The following is a 21,238-nucleotide window of genomic DNA, read 5'->3' as shown; positions in this document are numbered from 1 at the left end:
TTATAACTAAATTTGAAGGCAAAGAATTGAATATGAAAAGCGTACAACTATTTGTTGGTGGATGATAATGGGCCAATGTTTTTTCTACTGGGAGTATTAATGGGCCGACATACATAAGGTGAATAGGCCCAATATGTAAGAAAAGAGTCCAAGCTTCGTCAAAATTTTCAATTTCCCTCCTGCGCCACCGTCTCCTTCTTCGAAATTAGGGTTTCTTTATTTTTCTGCCCCTTCTTCAAAAACTTCAGCCTCTCTCTCTCTCTCTCTCTCTCTCTCTCTCTCTCTGTGGTTTTAAAGTTTCCCAAATTAGATACTAAGAATGGGAAAAAAGAAACCCAAGGACCTTGGAGCGACCCCAAACAACGACGCATTTTCAGCACAATCAGATATTTTCAAAACTCTATTCGGCGACGTGAATGAAAAAAGCGCCGCCTTTTCTATCTTCTCCGACGACAATCCGTTTAGAAGAAAACCACCCCAAGAGCGAAATGAAGATGGCGGTTCTGACAAACCTGATATTATTGAGGAGCCCCAGAAAAGGAAGAGAAGCAACGAGAACGAACCCGGTCGAAGTTCGGATTCGGACGGTGGTGAAGGTTTTGAATCTCCATCGGAGGCTAAGAGATCGAAGAAAGAGAAATTGCAGAACCCTAAGAAATTAGGAGGTAAAAATCCCAACTTTGGTTCTGAATCGAATGGTTTAGGTGGAGATGATGAGGTTGTGACAAGGAAAGTGAAAGAGAAGAAGAAGAGGAAGAGGGATGAGCTGGAGGTGGAATACGAGGCAAGGAAGAATGACAACTTAGAGGATAGGGAGGATGGAGAAAAGGGTTTTGGTGGAGAAGTTGTTGGGAACAAGAGAAAGGCTGTGGATAATCCGGCTGATATGTTGGTTTCGAAGGAAGGTTTCGACGACGAAAGTAAGCTTTTGAGGACTGTGTTTGTCGGCAATTTGCCATTGAAGATCAAGAAGAAGGCATTGATGAAGGAATTTAGTAAATTTGGGGAGGTTGAGTCTGTGAGGATTCGTTCCGTGCCAATCTTGGATGTGAGTGTTCAATTTGATTGCTGCTTTTAAGCTTCTTTTTTTTTCCTTTTTTTTTTTTCCTTGGTTAATATTAATGTCCTATCCTCAGACCAAAAAACCAAGAAAGGGAGCAGTACTTGCAAAGAAACTTAATGATGCTGCTGACAGGTAATGATATTGAATTCTTTTTATGTAATTTAATTTGAAATTTTTGATATAATTCATGCATTGCAATGTAAACTCTTATCTTATTTAATAAATTCCATTCATAACCGATCAAGACAAATTCAAATGAGACTCATGGGATACGTAGCAAAACATGTGGAATCACGTCTTTGTTTGTCCCTCAGTTTGGCGACTGTGTCCTCATTTTATTGGCCTTGCATTAATGGGAGTGGATGTGAGAAAAATATAGAGAAAGTGAGTGATGAGTTGCGCGGTAGACACTAGAAAAAGAGGTAGTTTGAGGGAAAACAATGAAGACAGTGGCAGAAAGCAGATAAAAGAGCGAATGAGGTAAATATTAAGTGAGAAAGTAGAAAGTGGTAGATGGAAGAGAAAAACAGAATTAGAAAATACAGAGAGCTGAAGAAATCGCTCAAAGACTATTAATTGTTTTATTTTCATGGTGCCAGCATACAGTTATAGCCTGTTTCAGTTCGTCTTATTGTTAAATTTTAATGTCCTGAAAGAAATTCTTAAAGTTTAGGGCCTACTTTCTTTTTAATTTCTTTTCAAACTAATATACTTGATGATTATTAGATTTTTAGTTTTGATTTTATAGTTTATGCTTAAATTTGAAATTCTCTAGGGCTAGGACAATTAATTCATCACTCATCAGTTACAGATAAACTATCTCTTTGTACCCTTATGATGGTATGAGCATTTCCTTACTTGATGAGCTCTTGATTGGTTGTTAACTATTTTAATCAAGTTTTACAAGAAGGTCTCTCTATTTCAATTTACTCATATGTCTGCTTCAGATTTTGTGCTTCAGTAGATTTTCCTTTTTTCCTCGTGTGATTTTTCTGATTAGAGTGTTGTTGCAGTGTTCATGCATACATTGTTTTCAAAACAGAGCAATGTGCACAGGCTTCGTTGTCGCATAACTTGGCTGTGGTATGTATTCTGGTGGTGTTGGGCAATTAACCAGATTTCTGGTAGAAGTTTTATTTTTATTTTTATTTTCTTCTCTTCATATGACCTATCTATAATGAAGCACTTGAGGTATTATGCATTGACATATAAATTTTATATTCAGGTTGAAGGACATCACATCCGTGTTGATCGGGCATGCCCACCCCGCAAGAAGCTTAAAGGGGATAACACTACCCTTTATGATGATAAGAGAACTGTTTTTGTGGGAAACCTTCCATTTGATGCAAAGGTGGTATCTGCTGGATATGGATTTCTTTCTTTCTATTGTTTGACGATTTGTATTTATTAATTGCCTGCTTTGCCATTGTAATCTTTGAATGTGCTTCTCTTTTGCAGGATGAAGAAGTTTATCAATTGTTTTCTGGTATCAAAGATTTGGAATCCAGCATCGAGGCCTTCCGTGTCATCAGAGATCCTAATAGTAATGTGGGAAAGGGCTTTGCCTATATTTTGTTTAAAACGAGGGTATGTCATCATTTTTTATTTTTTATTTAAATTTATCAATCCAATTATATTGAATTTTTATTACCTAACCACTGACTGTTTTTATCTGAAATACATGGCTGTTTCTATTTCTTTCTTGCGAAAGACACCATACCTTATGAGTTACATCGATCGCATTGTGCATTTCGGAAGGTCATATGTGATCCGATAAAACATCTTTGTAATGTCTTATGTTGCAATCTTGCAATTTTCATGTTCCTTTAGTTGAAAAATAAAAACTTAGTATGACATTTGGCCACTAATTGAAGGATAATATGTTTCATTGTGTTCTGTTGATATTAGAATATGATTTAGGCAATGTATTTGTTGTTGGAGTAGGCCACTGGATATGGACCATTACTCCTCACGTTTTTAGTTTTTGTTTATGAGATGCCAATTTTTCACAGAATGGTGGAGTTAGATGATAAGCACAATCTTTTTTTTTTTTCTTTTTTTTTTTTTTTGAGGTATTTTTTTGTGCTTTGCAAATTGCATTTCTAGCAGCATGTATAGTGTGTATTTGCTGATGGACGTATGTTCTTTCTAATCCCCTTTTTGAAGGTTGTACTTAAAATTTCAGTCTGATACATCATCTTTTGACTGTGACCAGTGAAAATTCATTTGGTTTTTGGCTTCCATTGATATTCATACTTGCTCTCCCCCTTGCTTGATTCTGTTTTGTAATCCTCACATACCTTATAAGAGAGTATGGTCTTAATGATGCTTGATTTGCACTAAAATGTTCTTTCGAACTCTTTGATTGATCACTATTCTATCCTGGTATTGAAGCCATTTTTGGAAAGATCTTCTTACAACAGACATTTAGGTTTTTTGGATTTGCAGTAAAGAAGAAAGATCGCATAATACTCCATTAGGTATATTATGTGTAGGAGAGGTCAGACTGCTGATCACAGAATATTTTACATTGTGAATTCATCGTTTTTCCTTGGATTAGACTGTTAGAAGTTAAGATTCTTTGGGTTTCCTAAATGTATTATCAATCTTTATTTGTTGGTTTGGTGTAACAATAATGTGGAGGCTTTGTGGTGATTTTTTAGGTAATTTAGTTGGATAGAAGCAGAAATGTTTTTTGAGACAGTGTCATAATATATGTTACTTTTAGGATCAAATTAAGTTCTTGTTTTCTTTCCGGGCATCATCTTTGAATTCAACAATTATCCATTTTTAATCCTAAACATTGGGAGGATGTTCTGTTGTACAACAACATATGTTGGTCTTTGTTTTATTTTTATCCCTTTTGTTCTTGATCACTTTAGGAATTTAGTCCTTTAATTCTACTGCATCATTGAAGTTTCATTTCTTGTTAACCAGAAAAGAACCAAAAAAAAAATAAATATATATATATATATATATATTGAATAACACTTGCCGAGTGTCAGATGTTGCATAAAACCCTCATTTATCTTTGCGTGATTCTACTTCTTCACTTGTGTTTTTGTCATTTGTATATTACATGGTTGTTATAGATTATTTGAATGTCTATTTTGGGCATACAGGAAGCTGCTAATTTGGTCGTCAAGAAACGAAACTTGAAGCTTCGAGATAGGGAGCTGAGGCTTTATCATTCCAAACAGAATTCTACTCCATCTAAGAGAAGGAATCCATCATCACCTGCAGGGAAAGCTGATTCCGCTGCCTTGAAAAGGCTAGCAGTGGATTCAAGAACTCCAGGTGGTAAGAAGGCAGAAAAATCAAGTGCTGCTATGTCATATCAGGGTATGCGTGCTAGCAAATCTGGTGTCCAAAAGAAAGTTGCAAAATCAAGTGGGGCAGAAAAGTTTAAATCAAATATTCGGAAAGGAGAGAAAGAACGTAAAGACAAAAGACCGGCTGTTGCTGCCAGAAAGGCCAAGGCAAAAGCAATGAGTGATGGTGGTGTTTCAAAACAAGCAGGGGTGAAACGCAAACTGGATAGTCGGACTCCAGAGAGTTCTCACAGGAATAAGAAAGTGAAAAAATTTAGGTAGGATCATCCAAACTGCTGCTTTGCTTTGTCCATGAATGGTTCAAAAGGGCTGTACTGCCATGGTTGCATAAATTACAATGTAGTTTGGCCTTTTCATGGTTCCTTGTATGATTGTGTTCCCTTTATGATTATACTAACTATTGATTTTATAGTTTCACATTGCTCATAACAGAAAATGGAAATTTACGATTATTCAAGGGTGTACGAGGTAACAGTGTATAGATTGGAGAGGGAGACTGATACGAAAGTGTGTTTTGTTTTTATGCAATAGGTTAAAACGACCTTTCATGCCTTTTGAGATTATGGTCATGTGCTTAGCACGTTCTAAGTCTGTTAGGAGGGCGTTTGTGTGAATATCTTGTTTATTTAAATAGCTGGAAAATTATGTTTAAATGAGACATTTCAAGGTTTCGTAAGTCTCAAAACTTTTTTCTTTCATATGTACCCCATAAACCGAAATCCCGAGCAATTTTCTTACGAATGGAAAAATCCCACACAGCCACACCCATTTGCACCTTGTAATTCAGTTTATATGTATATATGGCATCATTTATCAATATTGTCTCCCAACATCGCAACATCTGCTTGGTAGTTGCTATTTATTGCGTCAGACACGTGGCCGTTTTGATTATTTGAAAACCAATTCATTTAAAAAAGAAATAGGCAACTTTCTAATTCTTGAATTTTGATTCGCTTAATAGCAGTGATCCAAAGTTGAGGTCCATTTCAATCGAGTGAATCCAAAAGGCCATAGAATATACGGCTTATAAGAACCAAGTTAATTACATGACTGGATTAATGGAAAAAGTAGTCTATATAAAAGTCAGGATACATCAGGTCATATTGATCATTTTTACTTCCAGGTCTGACTTTTTATATAATCTGTGATCTTCCATACATAAAGCTTTCTTTTATTTTAATTTTTGGTTGCCAATTTGATAAATTGGACAATTACCATAGTAGGAAAACTTTGATAGAGATGGAATTGAGCCCTAATAGTTATTCCCAAGGATAGTTTTCTTGACGCTTTCCAGAGTCAGTACTGCCTCTAACTTTGGGGAAGTGCTACTACCAGTTGTTACAGTGGAATAGCATCCATTCCATGTGTCATGATTAACGAGTCCACAATCTTTCAGCTTATCATAAATATAACCCCAATAATCATTCTCATAGTGATGTGCTTCACGGATCTCAGTATACACCTATATTAAAATTAATATATATTATCATAAGATTATAAAATTTTCTACAAACTTTATAAAATTATGTAAATAAATATATATATATATATATGCCAATTACCGTGTTGTTGAAAAACCATCTGTTCCATGGATTATTCCACGAAATCATCCAGTCACATTCATCGCCATCCCCGTTCTTACCGCGATACACAGTAGCAGCAACAGATCCAGAAGCAGCTCCGGAGTCATGGACATGGAGATAAGCACCCCATTGTCCATTCTCTAGCCGAGATGGGTACGGGGCATCACCAATATGTCCGTACCAGTCATGACTGTTGATGAAGGTTAAAGCATCTCCTGTAGCATTGTAAATTAAACAAAGCGTAGACACTCCATTGCCATAGCTGTTCTTCAGCTTGTCAACATAGGTAAGCGCATCTGTGTCCTTGTCCTCGGTGTTTTTGTACTGAAGAGCAACTTGTGCTCTGTCCGTAGCAGTTATAGTTTCCTTGTCTTTGTACCGTGGTAGTAGCTTCACCGTTGCGTCACTGATGGGGTTGCCAAAAACATTGTTTGCCATGAACTTCACCTGCAAAATGGATCTAAAAAGAGTCTTGAGAGCTTGATTTTTGAGTGGTTCCTATGGAAACATGCATTTATATAGTAGTCACAGTAAGTAGGAAGTTCACTCACAATTGGGCATTTTGGTCAATAAACAATTTTTTTTTTTTTTTTTTTTTAAATCTTGTTTGGATCTTATTTTTTTATTGGAATTTTTTTTTTTTTTTTTTTGGGAATATAAATTACGAATGTCAATTAATTGAACCAGCTAAAGTGCATTTTATCCGTGAGACGATATGCATATTAGGAGCTTGTTAGGGTGCATAAGATGGAGATGAGATACTAGCCGACAAATATAAGTAATGGTATCATGTATTAGAATAATTTCCATCTAGTTATAAATAAAAGCAAACCTTACACTGTAATAAGTTATATTTATTTTTTATGGTCTATTTAAAGAAATTTTGGCTCACATAATAATAATTATATATATATATATATATATATATATTGCAACAAAAAAAAAATGATACCTTACATTTAAGGTTCAACATGACATTAAATAGTTATATCAAATTATTTGGGACAATTACTTATTTGTTGGAGTTGTTACAACATCTATAAACTTATAGGCACATAATAACTCGCTGACAAGAATATCTTTTTGTTGAAGCCAAAATATTTTAAACTATAACTCTTTAAGTTATAACATCTTCATAATTATAAAACTAGTTTGGTCCAAACAGTGTGACTATAAACAGGTTATATATATATATATATATATCTATATAGAGTCAAGCTCAAATCAAGTCTTTAATATTAACACAAATGTTAGAGCTTTCTTTTTAAGTCATTGGATCCGTATTAAAGATTAAGATTTTCATTGTATTTCAATAAGATTCATTTTCTCTGAATAAAATTTTAGTTTGTCAACAAATCCATATCAATCAGTTGTTGAATTTTAAATCATAATTTTTAATATGGTCCAAGGGCTAATAGAGAAAAATATAATATTAAAATCATCAGGTCATCTTGATGTGAGTTTGACTCTTTATATTTATGTATCCACTTAATTTGTCTATCATGCATACTAGTATGCACCATAGTTGAGCTATGTATCCATTTCACTAATTTTATATTGTATTATTCATATGTCAAGTGAAATTAGTTCTGTTGGTAAGTTATTTACGCGTACACTTGGGAGATTATGGATTTGAGACACTAGAATAAGGGAAAAATCTTTATGAATTTTGTGTATGTGTGGAAAATTGATAAAATTCATATGTCTTGATTTAAATTGTTATACTGATATGAAATTAGTCTAGTTAAAAACAAATGTCAAAAATTATAAATATGTGATGAAAATTTTACAATGAAAATGAAATTAATTTAATGTTAGAATTTAACATTGGAATATTATTGTCATGGGTAAATTTTCACCATGATTGCCTAAACAAGCTCTGTTAAAAAACATCCAGAAGATAGAAAAAAAGATCTCAAGGCTTTCTCCAACCTCAAAAGGAAAAAAGACAACATGAACTCCCCCTGAATGATCTCATGAGTTTAACAACTTGATAAGAAATCCACAAAACCTTATTCAAGACTTAAGGTTAGCTCCATGGGAGAAGCTCATGATGAACAAGTTTAGTCCTCCACATTCGCTCTACCTCATAAAGGAGAGTATGTACTTGCTCATAATCCAACTTAGAGCTCAAGTAAAGATTACACACTCAACATGTTAAGGTGTGTGCTACTTCCACCAAGCTCAAGCAACTAGAAGGCACCATCTATTAGAAGCTAATTTAAGGCCTTTAGAGAATTAGGTTGGACAATTAATTAGTGGAGCCTTAAATAGCAATACACAAGTTCCAAATAATCAAAATTTATTATTATCTCCTGTTGTCATCTCAAAAGAGGTTGAAAGCTACTACACCTAATGAGAACTTTCAAAACCTAGTGGAAGGTCTAAGTGGCAATCGTTCAACATCCCAGGTGCTGTATTATGTGAATCCAACCTCCCTTTTTATTTCTATAAGAAGCTCATGGTCGGTTTTCCAAAGGATCTCTCTTTTCAGCTTAGTTACCATTATTTTAGGGAAATCCTTCGAAAGTATTCTTGACCTAGCTTTGATTTGACTTAAACATAAGAGGGTTTATGCCAGCATCATTGTCAATGCCCCTTGATATTTCTTCTTTGATTTTAGGTTGTCAGACGATCTCAATCCAAGCTTGGAAGTCATTTGACAGATGTATTCATAATTTCAACATCAAAGTTTTAGGTTACAAAGTTTGGGGATCAAGTAGAGGCAAGTGGCTCTAAGACAAGAAAAATCATTGCATTACCAATTATTATTTTTTTGGGCTCAATGTCATATTTATTTAGTAAACTAACTTTAGCAAAACAAAAACAAACAAAAAGAAAACAACAAATGAAACAAAGATATGAGAAGATCATTGAAAACCATCTCACATAAATTTTTAAACAATTTTCATAAATACTTTTAGCAAAACAAAAATTCATCCCTAAATGGGGTGTTATTAATCTTTTTGATTTTTTTAAAAGAAAACTAGCTAGTATTACAAATGATTATCATACCTCTTAAGGGAAAAAATCTACCTTATTCTCAATAGTACAACTATCGGCTCAATCCGTTGGTTGACTGTAAGACCTACAAGTCTTGAAGGATGTGAAACAAAAAGAAAAAAAAAGAGAGCAAAATTAGTGAACAATATATTGGAGTGGATTGTGATCACCAAGAGTGAACCGGAGTTCAAAAGAAATCTGGATTAAACGTGCTCTAAAGGAAGCAATCTTAGGTTGAATGACATCTTAGAAAGTCTGAACAAAAACCCCATCAAGTTTAGAGTGTGATGGATAAATTAGAAACAATATCAGTGGTGCAAGAAAATAAAGTATTATAGATGACATTAGATCCTATATCCGGTTGAAAATGTGCCAGTGAATATACTAGCTCCAAAGGATGGTTTACTGTAAGACTTGTGAGTCTTGAAGGATGCGAAGTAAAAATAGGTAAAATTAATGAACAATATATTGGGGTGCATTATGATGACCAATAATGAACTAGTGTGATATTGCTAAGGTAAATGTGGGTAGGTGTTAGGCCTTGGCAAACTACCATACTAGCAAAGGCCATCTAGTATCCAATCTCATATCTATTGGGTGTGGAACTTTGATGGTTTAATTGTAAAGTATACATTAAGGCCTTTTTGGAGTGTTTAGCTTTAGGGTTTGAAAAACTCTGAATTAAGCATACTATATTGGGAACAATTCTAGGACAGATGATTTCCTAGGAAATATAAAAAAAAATTCCGTACCATATAGAGTGCAATAGATAAATGGGAACAATATCAATATAGCAAAAAAGCTATGAGCCTTGAAGGATACTAGACAATAAGGGGCAAAATCAATAAATTATGTATTAAGGTAAATTGTGACAATCAGAGGTTAACCAGTGTGATATTGCCAAGGTAAGTGTAGGCAGATGCAAGATACTAGTAGACTATCTTATTGGCAAATGTCACTTGATGTCCAATCTCACATCGTCGGAGTGTGTAATGGTAATAGTTCAAATGCAAATTATTTATTTTCTTAAAAGCTAAAGTCTTTTTAGAGCATTTAACTCCAAGATTTGAAAGAATTCTAAATTAAACGTATTCTAGTAAAAACAATCCTACAATAGGTGTTTTCTAAGAAGTGTGAATAAAACTCTATGCTCTCTGGGGGCCTGGATATTCGGCTGGAAGTGTGCTAGTGAGCTAGATTGCAGTGGATAAAAATTGGGAACAATATCGATTGTGCCAAAAAGTGGAGCTTTACATTGCCCCCAAAAAATATCAAAATAAAAAGCAAATATCTAAAAGAATGATAGAAATATCAATACATAAAAAGATAGTGTATACTAAATTAAAATTAAATTGAAGAGCCAATTCGGCCTTGTAATTGTGAAAAGCCAAACAAATTCCCCAAGTAAAATTTATCACTGTTTTCATTTATTATTTTATGTATACTATTTCTGTATGTTCATTTATTATCATTACATGTTAGTTTAAAAAGTAGTGCTAGAATGGTTTAGTGAATGTTACTACTTTTAAAAGTTATTTAATATATTTTTTATGATAGAAAATATCCTCTTTAAAATAAAAAATAATACTAGAAATATTCTTGATTCAATAATTATAAATTTCTATAACATCTAAGTAAAACACTTATACCTAATTACATAGTAAGTACGTTCTTTTAGGGAAAAAAAAAAAAAAAGGAAAAGTCGTTGATTTTTCTCTTTGAGGGAAAGATTTTTTACTAACCTTGTGGGGTTATGTTACATAATTATCCATTGTAGACTAATATGGGCAATATGATATGCAGGCGAGCAAAACAATTGTTGCTATATGATGTTTTACGCAATAATTGCTTATTCCAATTCTTCTTTGAGTAACCCATGCACAACATTTTTTTTTAACTCTACTCTTTTTATCAGGTCTCCAATATACCCTTTGATTAAATTAAAATAAAGAATTAATTTTACCCTGCAAATTTCGAGAGTCAAACATACTATTTGAGTTAAATATGTCATTATTTTCATTTATTATTTGACATTTTCTACCTGCACTATCTCTATATGTTCAATTATTATTTTACTTATTCTTATGCATCGCTATTATTACATGTTAATTTAGAGAGTAGTCTTGGAATGGTTCAGGTATAGGTCATTCTTTATTTTTGAAAATTCATTAAGATATTCTTTATAATAGAAAATATGATCTTTAAAAAAAATAGCATTTTTAGAGATACTCTAAATATAATATATAAATTTATATAATCTCAAAGTAAATCATTTATGCCTAATTACAAAGTAAGTATGCTCTTTTAGAAGAAAAAAAAATGTTGATTTTTCTCTTTTAGGGAAAGATTTTTTTACTAACCTTGTGAGGTTAGGATATATAATTATCCATTCAAAAGTAACATGGGTAATGACATGCATGCCGCGCAAACAATGGTTGCTAAATGATGTTTCGCACAATAATTGCTTATACCAATTATGAGCAACCCAAGCACATAATTTCTTTCACTCAACTCTCTTTTGTAGATCTCGAAAAGGCACTTTAAATTGAAAAATTAAATTAAAGAGTCAATTTAGCTATGCAAATGTAAAGAGTCAACCGTACTATCTAAGTTAAAAATTTGTCAATATTTTCATTTATTATTTTATATTTTTCTATGGGTGCTATCTCTATACATTCATTTATTATTTTGCATAATGTTATGCGCCACTTTCATACATGATAGTTTAAAGAGTAATGTTGAAATGTTTTATTAAATATTACTCTTTATTTTTGAAATATTTTTTTATAATATAACTCTTTAAAATAAAGAATACTATTAGAAATACTTTAAATTCAATAATCTATCAATCTGTATAACATCAAAGTAAATTATTTATACCTAATTACAAATTAAGTACAAAAATTGTTGATTTTTCTCTTTCAAGGAAGGATTTTTTTTTTACTAACCTTGTGGGGTTAAGGTATGTTATTATCCCTTCTAAACATGGATAATCATATGCAAGCGGACAAAACATTAGTTGCTAAATGATGTTTTAAACAATAATTGCTTATACCAATTCTTCTTTCAGCAACCCAAGAACATAATTTCTTTCATCCAACACTTTTGTTTTCGGTCCCAATAGGCCTTTTAAATTCAAAAATTAAAATATAGAGTAAAATTAGCTCTATAAATGTAGAGAGCCAATGCACCTTTTTTAAGTTAGATTTATTAATGTTTTCATTTATTAGTTTACATTTTTCTATGTACATAATCTTTATACGATCATTTATTATTTTATTTTTATGTGCCCCTGTTATTACATTTTAATTTAAATGGTTTAGTAAATATCACTCTTTATTTTTGAAAATTTTTTAAAATGTTCTTTATAATAGAAAATATGTTTTTTTTAAAATAAAAAGTACTATTAAAGATATTTTAAATTTAATAATCTATAAATTTGTATAATATTGAAGTAAAATATTTGTATCTAATTTCAAATTAGGTATGGTCTTTTAGGAAAAACACAAAAAAAAAAAAAAAAAAAAGAACAGATTTTTCTCCATTAGGGAAAGATTTTTTTTACTAACCTTTTGGGGTTTGGGGTTGGGGTATATGATTATCTCTTTTAAACTGACACGCGTAATTCTCTCTCAAAAAAAAAATAAATAAATAACATGGTAATGATATGCATGTGGACAAAACTATGTTGGCTAAATGATGCTTTACGCAATAATTGCCAATACCAATTCTTCTTTGAGCAACCCAAAGCACATAATTTCTAACCGCAACCATCCTACCTACTTTCAATCACCATTCATCAAAATATTTTCAACCCATGAAGCATATTCACACGCCAGCCACCCAAGCCTCAAATTCTAATTTACCCTAAATATTGCCTCTTTTTATGGTATTTTAGCTTCAAAAATATGTCCCAAATAATAGTTTTTGGATTTAAGGTTTTTCTTTCTTGCTTAGTATTTTTCAATAAAAGAACAATGTAATTAATTCAGCATATAGTTTGAATTCGGATTATTACTAAGAAAACTGTAATTTTTCCATAAAGATATTGTTTCCAACATTTAATCCATTATATATATAAATATATAGCTTTAAACATAAATTTAACATTAATTTATGTATATAGAAAAAGGAGGAATTCTACATGACAAGTTTTGATAGATACACAATCAGGTTAACATAAAGATAATTTGATAGTTTTTGTATCAAAATTTTTTTTATTGATTTTTAAATCATATTAAGATATAAAATTTAAAATTAAATTAATAATAAAATATACACTTAATTACATATTAAAATTGTATCGTGATTTAATAATTAATAAATATATTTTTAAATTTTAATTTTTAATATAATATAAACGTTAAAAAATAAAATTATAATGTTAAAACTATGGATGACTTTATGTGTGTATGGTTATATATATATATATATATATGTATATAACCATTTAATTTTTCCCTTTTTACGATGACATAAGGTTCAAGCTCGGTAGGATATTTATTTATTCTAAGCAAAATAATGCGCCTTAAACCATTAGGGAGTGCACTGCTAAATTTTGTACAAATTAATAATTATTGCTAAATTTTGTACAAATTAATCATTCATGATTGAGATTAATTAATTGGTCATTTTGCATAAGGAGAAAATTACATTTTACATGTATGATGTGACTATCGTATGTTACATCAGCCATGTAAAGTGACCTAATGGCAGACAATGATGCCCAATATAAAAGTGCAATGAATTTTTTATTTGCCTTATCCTCTTTAAGATTAAGAGCCAACCCTTTAGGGTCTTTAAGGGGTTTTTAAATTTAAAAATTAAAATAAATAGTCAATTTTTCTTCAAATATAGAAAGTTAAATACATTTTTTATGTTAAATCTTTCAATACTTTTATTTATTTCTTTACATTTGTAAGCATACTATTTCTATTTGTTCAGTTTTTTTTTAATACATATTCCTATGCACCATTATAATTAGTGTTTAATTTAAAGAGAAGGGTTAGAATGATTTAATAACAATAATTATTAAAATATTTATTAAATAATATGACAAATAAAATGATAAAGATAATACTCAGTTATTTTTTTTATTTTTTTATATTTAAATTATATAAATATATTAATTAATAATATCTAAATATATATTATTTGATAAATAAATTTAATTAATATTTTAATATATACAGCATTACATTTCCTAAACGTGACTCATGAATCTGTACCTCATTGTAAAGTTATTATGTACTTTTAAAAAGTAATAATAAAAAAAAAGGTAGATTTTTCTCTTCTAGATAAAGACTCCTCGGCCACCGTTGTGAGCACGTTTGTACACATTACACCTAGTTATTGAATGACACATGTGCCCGTTCAATACTTAATTTTTTATGTATTGGATCCGAGTTTTTAAAAGCATATCATAGGCATGCAGTTTTTTCAGAAAAACAAATTAAAATTCGGTGGGTTGGGTTTTGTACGTACACATTAAGAAAACTGATTTACTACTCTGATTTTTTTTTTTTTTTTTTTAACCGTGAATGACTGGATATCAAAATATAAAATCATATCTTAAAAACACAATCATGAAAATTTGTTTTATTTGAATTAATTGTTGCTGTCTAATTTTTCTTTACCCCAAAAAAGAAAAAGTATCTGCTAACTTTTTCTCATTTTTATTTCAATTAATCTTTACAATAATTAACAAAGACATCAACTATTTTTGTTCCTTTTTTTTTTTTTTTTTTAAATGTGTACCTATCTTTCTCTTTTCCTTTGAGGCAATATTAAGGTGCCATATATTCGAAATAGTTAGGTTCCTTTTGCCTTTTTTTTTTTTTAATGTATTTATTTATCTTTTTTTGGGGAGAGGGTCTAATTATAGGACCTTTTGCTGTTGGATCGCCTTGAACAACTGTCGGTGAGTGGATGTAAAAACATAAAATCTTAACTTAAAAACACAATCATGAAATTCTGTTTTATTTGAATTAAATGGTATCTAACTGGCTCTATTAAATTATATTAAGTTGGCTAGTTGCCTATCCAACTAGCCAACTTTTTCTCATTTTTATTTCAATTAATCTTCACAACAATTAACAAATGATGTTAACTTTTGATCATATCGAGGGTGGTAGTTAGCACAATAAAATTTCTGTATTTAAAATTTGCAGTTTGAGTTTTGATCAGTCTCATTAATCTTGTCATTATCTCTATAAGTTTGATGCTGAACTGCATAGCCTAGAACTCTGCCTTAATGTCTATGGTAATTTTATTTTAGTTAAAAAAAAAAAAAAAGAATTTTTTGGCTGAAGTGTGCCTACCGTTGTCTTTTCCTTTCAAGTACTATCAAGGTGACAGATGCTCAAAATAGTTAGGCTCCTTTTGCTTTATAATTTATTTATTTATTTATTTCTATTATTATTATTTTTGTACTTTTGATTTGGATCGCTTTCATGTAGGAATATACATATCTCAAAACATTTAAAATGAAAATGTATATTGTGAAAATAAGTACCACGTAAACTATAAAAATAGTATTTAAAGAAATCATTATGCAATATCGATATCTATAATAAATATCAAACATGATGTGGATTAGACGGATAAAAATTCTCTCCATTTTTCATGAAATGAAGGATGTTAATTTAGGTTAACCAAATAAAGTTATGTCAATAAATTTGATCTCTAAGAGTTTGGTTTTTACCATGTCATCATTGCTAAATTGAAAACAACTCTATCGCTCATCAATTAGTATTAATTTTCTTTTATGTTTTAGAATTAAAAATAAAAGAAAAATTATATGCAAATTTATTTTGATTCAAATATTTTACCCACTATCATCAAACATATATATATATATATATATGATTTTAATATAATTAGGATGTCATGAGGATTCTATAGTAAAAATTTTCTACGTGTCAAGCAATGTTATCCATATTGGTTGTCACATAGAAAAATAAATTATCAATTAAATTTATAATAATCCAATTAACTTTTTATAATAATTTTTAATGGTTTCCCTGCAAATATGATAGAATTGTTACATTTCCTTTTTAGGTTTTATTAACAAAAAACAAAACATATTTACATAATATGTCTTGTCACATAAGTTATTATTATCATAAAATTTTTATCGCATCCTTATTATATCAAAACTATATATATATATATATATATATATATATACAACTCTGTTATGGTGCATACATTGTATAATGTGTATGCACCATAATATGCACATTAACATATTGTTTGATATTAAATGCACAAACTATGGTGTATATCTGGTATGTACCATAAAAGAAATTATATATATATATATATTACCTATTGATCGAGTAGACTCAACATATCAAATATGACAGCCAAAAACATTTCTCATTTCATTTGTTTTATTATTAATTACTCAAATTATTAAAAGATGATTGTAGGTACTAATATATTATTTTGGTTATATTTTAGGATTTTCTTTTCCTTAAAATTAATCAATTCTGTTTTTGTAACAATTTTACTTGTCAATTTATAATACAAGGAAAAGAAAATTTTCCTTAAAAAGTTAATTGTTCAAAAAAAATAGTAAATCTATAATTAATTAATAAGCATAAATAGCTGTTGTGTAAATTTTTATTGAAAAACAATTTTAAAGTTGACTATAATTTTATCGCATTTAAATTTAAACGATGCCACTTCCAATTTTAAAATTGATTATTGTTTTTACAACTTTTTATGTTATGTTTTTTTTTTTGGGCTAATAATTATTTGATATACTTAAATTCATAAGTATAATATAAATTGGATTTCCAATTAATATATCCGTCAAAAAAAAAAATTACTATATCAAACACAAGGGTTTTATTCTTTTTTCTCTTTTGTTGAATATAAACAAGGATTTTATTCATTAATAGTATATATCATGTCTATCGACATGATCATAACAAGTACATATGTCATCCCAAACCAAACGAAGTAACATAACCCCTTTTTTTTTTTTAATTACTCTCCTCACACTTAATTACTCTCAGCACACTTTCATATAATTCAAATAAAAATGCAACATTTATTTATGTGACAATATTATTCAAGTCGAATAATTTTTGCCATGGAAAATACTCTTGACACCTTCAAGAGTGAGAATGGCTTCCAGTTTTGGGGAAGTGTCACTTCCAGTTGTCACAGTTGAATAGCATCCATTCCACGTGTCATCATTTTTGAGCCCAGAATCTTTCAGCTTATCATAAATATAACTCTAATGACCTTCCTCATAGTGATGTGCGTCTCGGATCTCAGTATACACCTATACACACATATTAACATGCTCATAACATTGAAAATTGTTCAAAAAACAAATTAATTATAGACTAATAGTAACGATAATAGATATTAATAACTTAATTAACATATGCTAATTACTAATGTATTAATTACCGTGTTGTTGTAAAACCATCTGTCCCATGGATTATTCCAGCAATACATCCAGTCACATTCTTTTCCGGCGGCGTTGACGCCGCGATACACCACGGCGGCGACGGACCCTGAAGGAGCTCCTTGTTCATGGACATGAAGATATGCTCCCCATTGTCCATTTTGAATCTCAGTAGGATATGGAGATTCTCCGATGTGTCCGTACCAGTCATAACTGTCAACATATGTCAATGTGTTTCCGGTGGCATTGTAAACCAGAGAAAGTGTGGAAACTCCATTACCATATCTCGCCTTAAGGTTCTCCACGAATTTGACAGCGTTGTCGGCTCTACCATCAGCGGTTTTGAAAAATTTTAGAGCCACATGAGCTCTGTCAGCTTGTGTTATAACATCTTTCTCCACGTACGGCGGCAATGTCCTTACCGTCTCGTCCGTCACAGCACTGCCGAACACGTTCGCAGCCATGCCTCTCTCTCTTTGTGATGATTATCACAACCTTAGCTACAATTTAGTGAAAGCTGATACTAGATTAATTCTTTGCCGTAATTAAGCTTTGGAATGCATATGGAGTATGTATATATATATATATAGTATTAATGCTTGTCCTAGACTATGCTAAAATTATTGGGACAAATAGTATTTTTTTCATTAATTATTCCTTGTTCACGTGTTTCACGTGGTCCCGTGTACGGTGACAAATAGTATTTTTTTCATTAGTTGTCCATTGTTCACGTGTTTCACGTGGTCTCATGCTTTGCGTGGCCATGCCTAGTATATATGTATGTATATTGTAAGTGACCGGCCATCAAATTAAGCCAAAGAGCTCAAAATTAACCATTTTTCTTCCTTCACTCTGTACCTAAAAATGGCTCACATTGTTTTTCTGAAAGATAAGAAGCTCCGAGAGCTTTCAGATCTCATTTATGGCCAAGAGGTTGAGAACATACAGAACATTAAATTCTCATCCGAAGCCGAGAGAGTGAAATACCTAAGCTCTTGTCTGTCTAATTATAATTCCATCAAAAGCCTTCTAAATGGCGGTGTTGCTTTGGTGACTAAGTACGAGAATGATGTCGTTCGAGGTCCCATCGCTGCTGAAATCCTTTCCTATATCGAAACCTGCCTTAACAGTGCACTGCAGATCGTGAGGAACTACACTGTTCGCAAAGATTATCTTGCTAAAATAAATGCTCATGTCCAAAGCCTTATGGAAGAGTTGGAGATTGACAATCCGGCCCAAGTTTCTCAGCTGACAAACAGAGTTCAACACTACAACAAGGCTGTTATGGAGTACACGAAGATGTATCAAAGTACTGCATCACAAGAATTCTCAAGAATGCTCAAGAACAACGGCATCAAATTCCAGACTCTAGTGGATAGGTATATATAAAAATATATACAAATATTTATATAACAAGTCTCTTGTCTTGGATCTATACAATTTTTTTCTTTTTTTTTTTGGTCTACTGTTCTAATCTGGATAGGAGAATTTTCGTGTGTATATTGTATATTTTGGAGGTACATTTTCCATAATTAATAATCTAACTACATAAATGTTTTACTATAGTTACCGGGCGAAACTAAGAATTCATGGGCCATTTAAGAATTTGACAGATGAACAAAAGCTGCAGGTAATTAATTAAGGCAATGCTATTTTATATATATATATATATATATACATATAAATATAATGCATCAATAATTATTAGAGCTTGCTTGGTCTTGGATTACATAAACATGCTATAATTAAATTATATGTAGGTTTATGATGCAATAATTGAGGCATCGGGTCGAGGAAAAGTGCTGGTTGAAGAAACTCTCAAGGCTATTGCAGTGCCAAGAAATGATGATACAAACCTACATGAAGTAATTAATTAATCATATATAAAATATGATAATATACATTACTGTATCTATACAAGTTTTTTCAATTAATTAATTATCATGGTCAAGATATTAATTGGCTCCTAATTAATTAATTTGTTTTGCTTCATGTACGTAGGAGAATAAATTGGAAACAAAATTTGAGGCATCATCAGGAAATATTACTATGACTAAATACGCACTGAAAACTAATAATGATGCTGGCAAAGCCTTACTCCTATTCAAAGCTGCATACATAACGTGGGATATTTATACTTCCGACCACACAATCACAACCACCACGCGCCATGCCGTGCAGGAAGCAGCAAAACTGGCCGGAGCACCTTTGGTGGAAATCATTCAGGCCGCTGTAGAAACCGGATTAGAAGGTGTTGAGGCAAGTGTTGTGTTTGTGACCGCAGTTGGACTAGCGGTTGGTTTGGTTGGAGCTTTCATCATAGGGGAAGTTGCTGGCTTGTTGTTTGATCTGATTTTCGGATCCGGAGGTGCTGAATTGCCTTTGAGTACTCAAGGCCATGTGTTTCATGTTGCAGCCATGCCCAATGGCAAGGAATTGGCGTTACAAATTGCTCATTAAAACCTAAACAGAGCAAGAGCTAATAAGCCTCAGCTGTTTATATCTATCTGCCACTTGCTTGCTGTCTACAAATTGGAACTTATTGAATATAATTATTTTTTATTTGTTTATTATATATATCTATAGATTTGATGTTGTGAACGATTGTGAAAAAGTCAATACATAAAGAAAAATAGTGCATTATATATATATACATACATACATACATATATATATATATATATATTAATATGAGTGCATTTGTATGTGGACTTTAATTTTATTTTAATACATATATGTTGTGTGGGCCTTATAACAACCAAAAAACCCCGAAGGTTCTATTTAAAAAAAAAAAAAAAAAACCCGAAAGATACAACTTTCAATAGGAGTTGGCTAGCAAGCCACTCTACTGGGTCACAAAAAGGGAGAAAATATAAGGAAAAGTAGTAAAATTAAGCCACTCTCCTGGCCTTAATTTTACTTAATATATATATGTTCTTGTTAATTAATTTTTCATTTTTTTGGAATATAGATTGAAATGGCACCCAAAAAAAAAAAAAAAAAACACTTAAGGTTGTGAATTATGACATATATGTTCTCATGGAAATAAGATAGTGAAAAAATTTAGGTACGATCCCCCGCTTTGACTACGAAGCAGCAGTTCAAAACGGATCTGATACCATTGTCCGATAAATTACAAATGTTGTTGGCCTTTTTTATAGTTTTCCGTATGATTGTATTATCTGTTTACACATATAAGTATATATATATTGTCACACAAATTCAAATATCATTTAATCGATCATAGCAGTTATATTTTAAAGCACATCTTTATATAGGATACTTAATAATTATCAAAATATATGGGTTTTTTTAGTTCTAAATATTGCTAATTTTACACGTCAATACAATATCATTTACACATATCAGTATATTATCAATTAAAAATACAAATTCTAGCATATGTAATTTATAAATTAGTTTTAACTTATATAATAGCCGAACACAGCAAATATATAGAATATCAGGCTAGGCTTAAAGAGCTGCTGAGATGCCCAAAATTTGATTTGTTTAGTCATGTTGTTGCGAAATAAGAAGGGCCAACTCCTTGCCATCAGGCATGGGAGCCACATAGGATATAAGGCATTGAGTGATTAATGGTAATATCTTTTTCTTTGCCTCGGGAGAAGAAAACCCAATAGACCAATACTTCAACGATTGTGGCAATAATAATAGATCCCACACAACCGACCACTAATCCTACAGCTGTCAAGAGCAAACTCGAAGCCTCCATACCTTCTATTTCAGTTACAATGTCTTCTAACAAAGGGCCTTCTTTATCCGCTATCTTTTGAATAGCCTCATGCGTCACCGTTTTGAGTTTGTGTTCGGA

The 21,238-nt window shown here is 31.2% G+C and overlaps 4 protein-coding genes across 4 annotated transcripts; 2 read left to right on the top strand and 2 right to left on the bottom strand.

Moving 5' to 3' along the window:
* The first annotated feature begins 170 nt into the window (after positions 1–170).
* Positions 171–4,852, top strand: LOC107430535 (uncharacterized). Its single transcript, XM_025079190.3, has 6 exons — positions 171–1,048; positions 1,137–1,195; positions 2,077–2,146; positions 2,289–2,414; positions 2,522–2,650; positions 4,186–4,852. Exons 1-6 carry the CDS (start codon positions 320–322, stop codon positions 4,654–4,656), a joined length of 1,584 nt encoding a protein of 527 aa, XP_024934958.1. The 5' UTR covers positions 171–319; the 3' UTR covers positions 4,657–4,852.
* Positions 4,853–5,394: 542 nt separating this feature from the next.
* LOC107405531 (23 kDa jasmonate-induced protein) lies at positions 5,395–6,526 on the bottom strand. The gene is made up of 2 exons (XM_016012598.4): positions 5,958–6,526; positions 5,395–5,857 (listed from the first exon to the last, which is right to left on the bottom strand). The coding sequence occupies exons 1-2, from the start codon at positions 6,414–6,416 to the stop codon at positions 5,648–5,650; spliced, it is 669 nt and encodes a 222-aa protein (XP_015868084.1). The 5' UTR covers positions 6,417–6,526; the 3' UTR covers positions 5,395–5,647.
* Positions 6,527–16,838: 10,312 nt separating this feature from the next.
* LOC107405530 (23 kDa jasmonate-induced protein) lies at positions 16,839–17,951 on the bottom strand. The gene is made up of 2 exons (XM_016012597.4): positions 17,409–17,951; positions 16,839–17,277 (listed from the first exon to the last, which is right to left on the bottom strand). The coding sequence occupies exons 1-2, from the start codon at positions 17,868–17,870 to the stop codon at positions 17,230–17,232; spliced, it is 510 nt and encodes a 169-aa protein (XP_015868083.3). The 5' UTR covers positions 17,871–17,951; the 3' UTR covers positions 16,839–17,229.
* A 276-nt stretch (positions 17,952–18,227) lies between these two features.
* Positions 18,228–19,979, top strand: LOC107405529 (uncharacterized). Its single transcript, XM_060818527.1, has 4 exons — positions 18,228–18,785; positions 18,973–19,036; positions 19,167–19,271; positions 19,408–19,979. Exons 1-4 carry the CDS (start codon positions 18,271–18,273, stop codon positions 19,864–19,866), a joined length of 1,143 nt encoding a protein of 380 aa, XP_060674510.1. The 5' UTR covers positions 18,228–18,270; the 3' UTR covers positions 19,867–19,979.
* The last annotated feature ends 1,259 nt before the right edge of the window (positions 19,980–21,238 follow it).

Source organism: Ziziphus jujuba, chromosome 6 (assembly GCF_031755915.1).
Source record: "Ziziphus jujuba cultivar Dongzao chromosome 6, ASM3175591v1".
Taxonomy (NCBI): domain Eukaryota; kingdom Viridiplantae; phylum Streptophyta; class Magnoliopsida; order Rosales; family Rhamnaceae; genus Ziziphus; species Ziziphus jujuba.
This window is presented reverse-complemented; position numbering and strand designations above follow the sequence as displayed.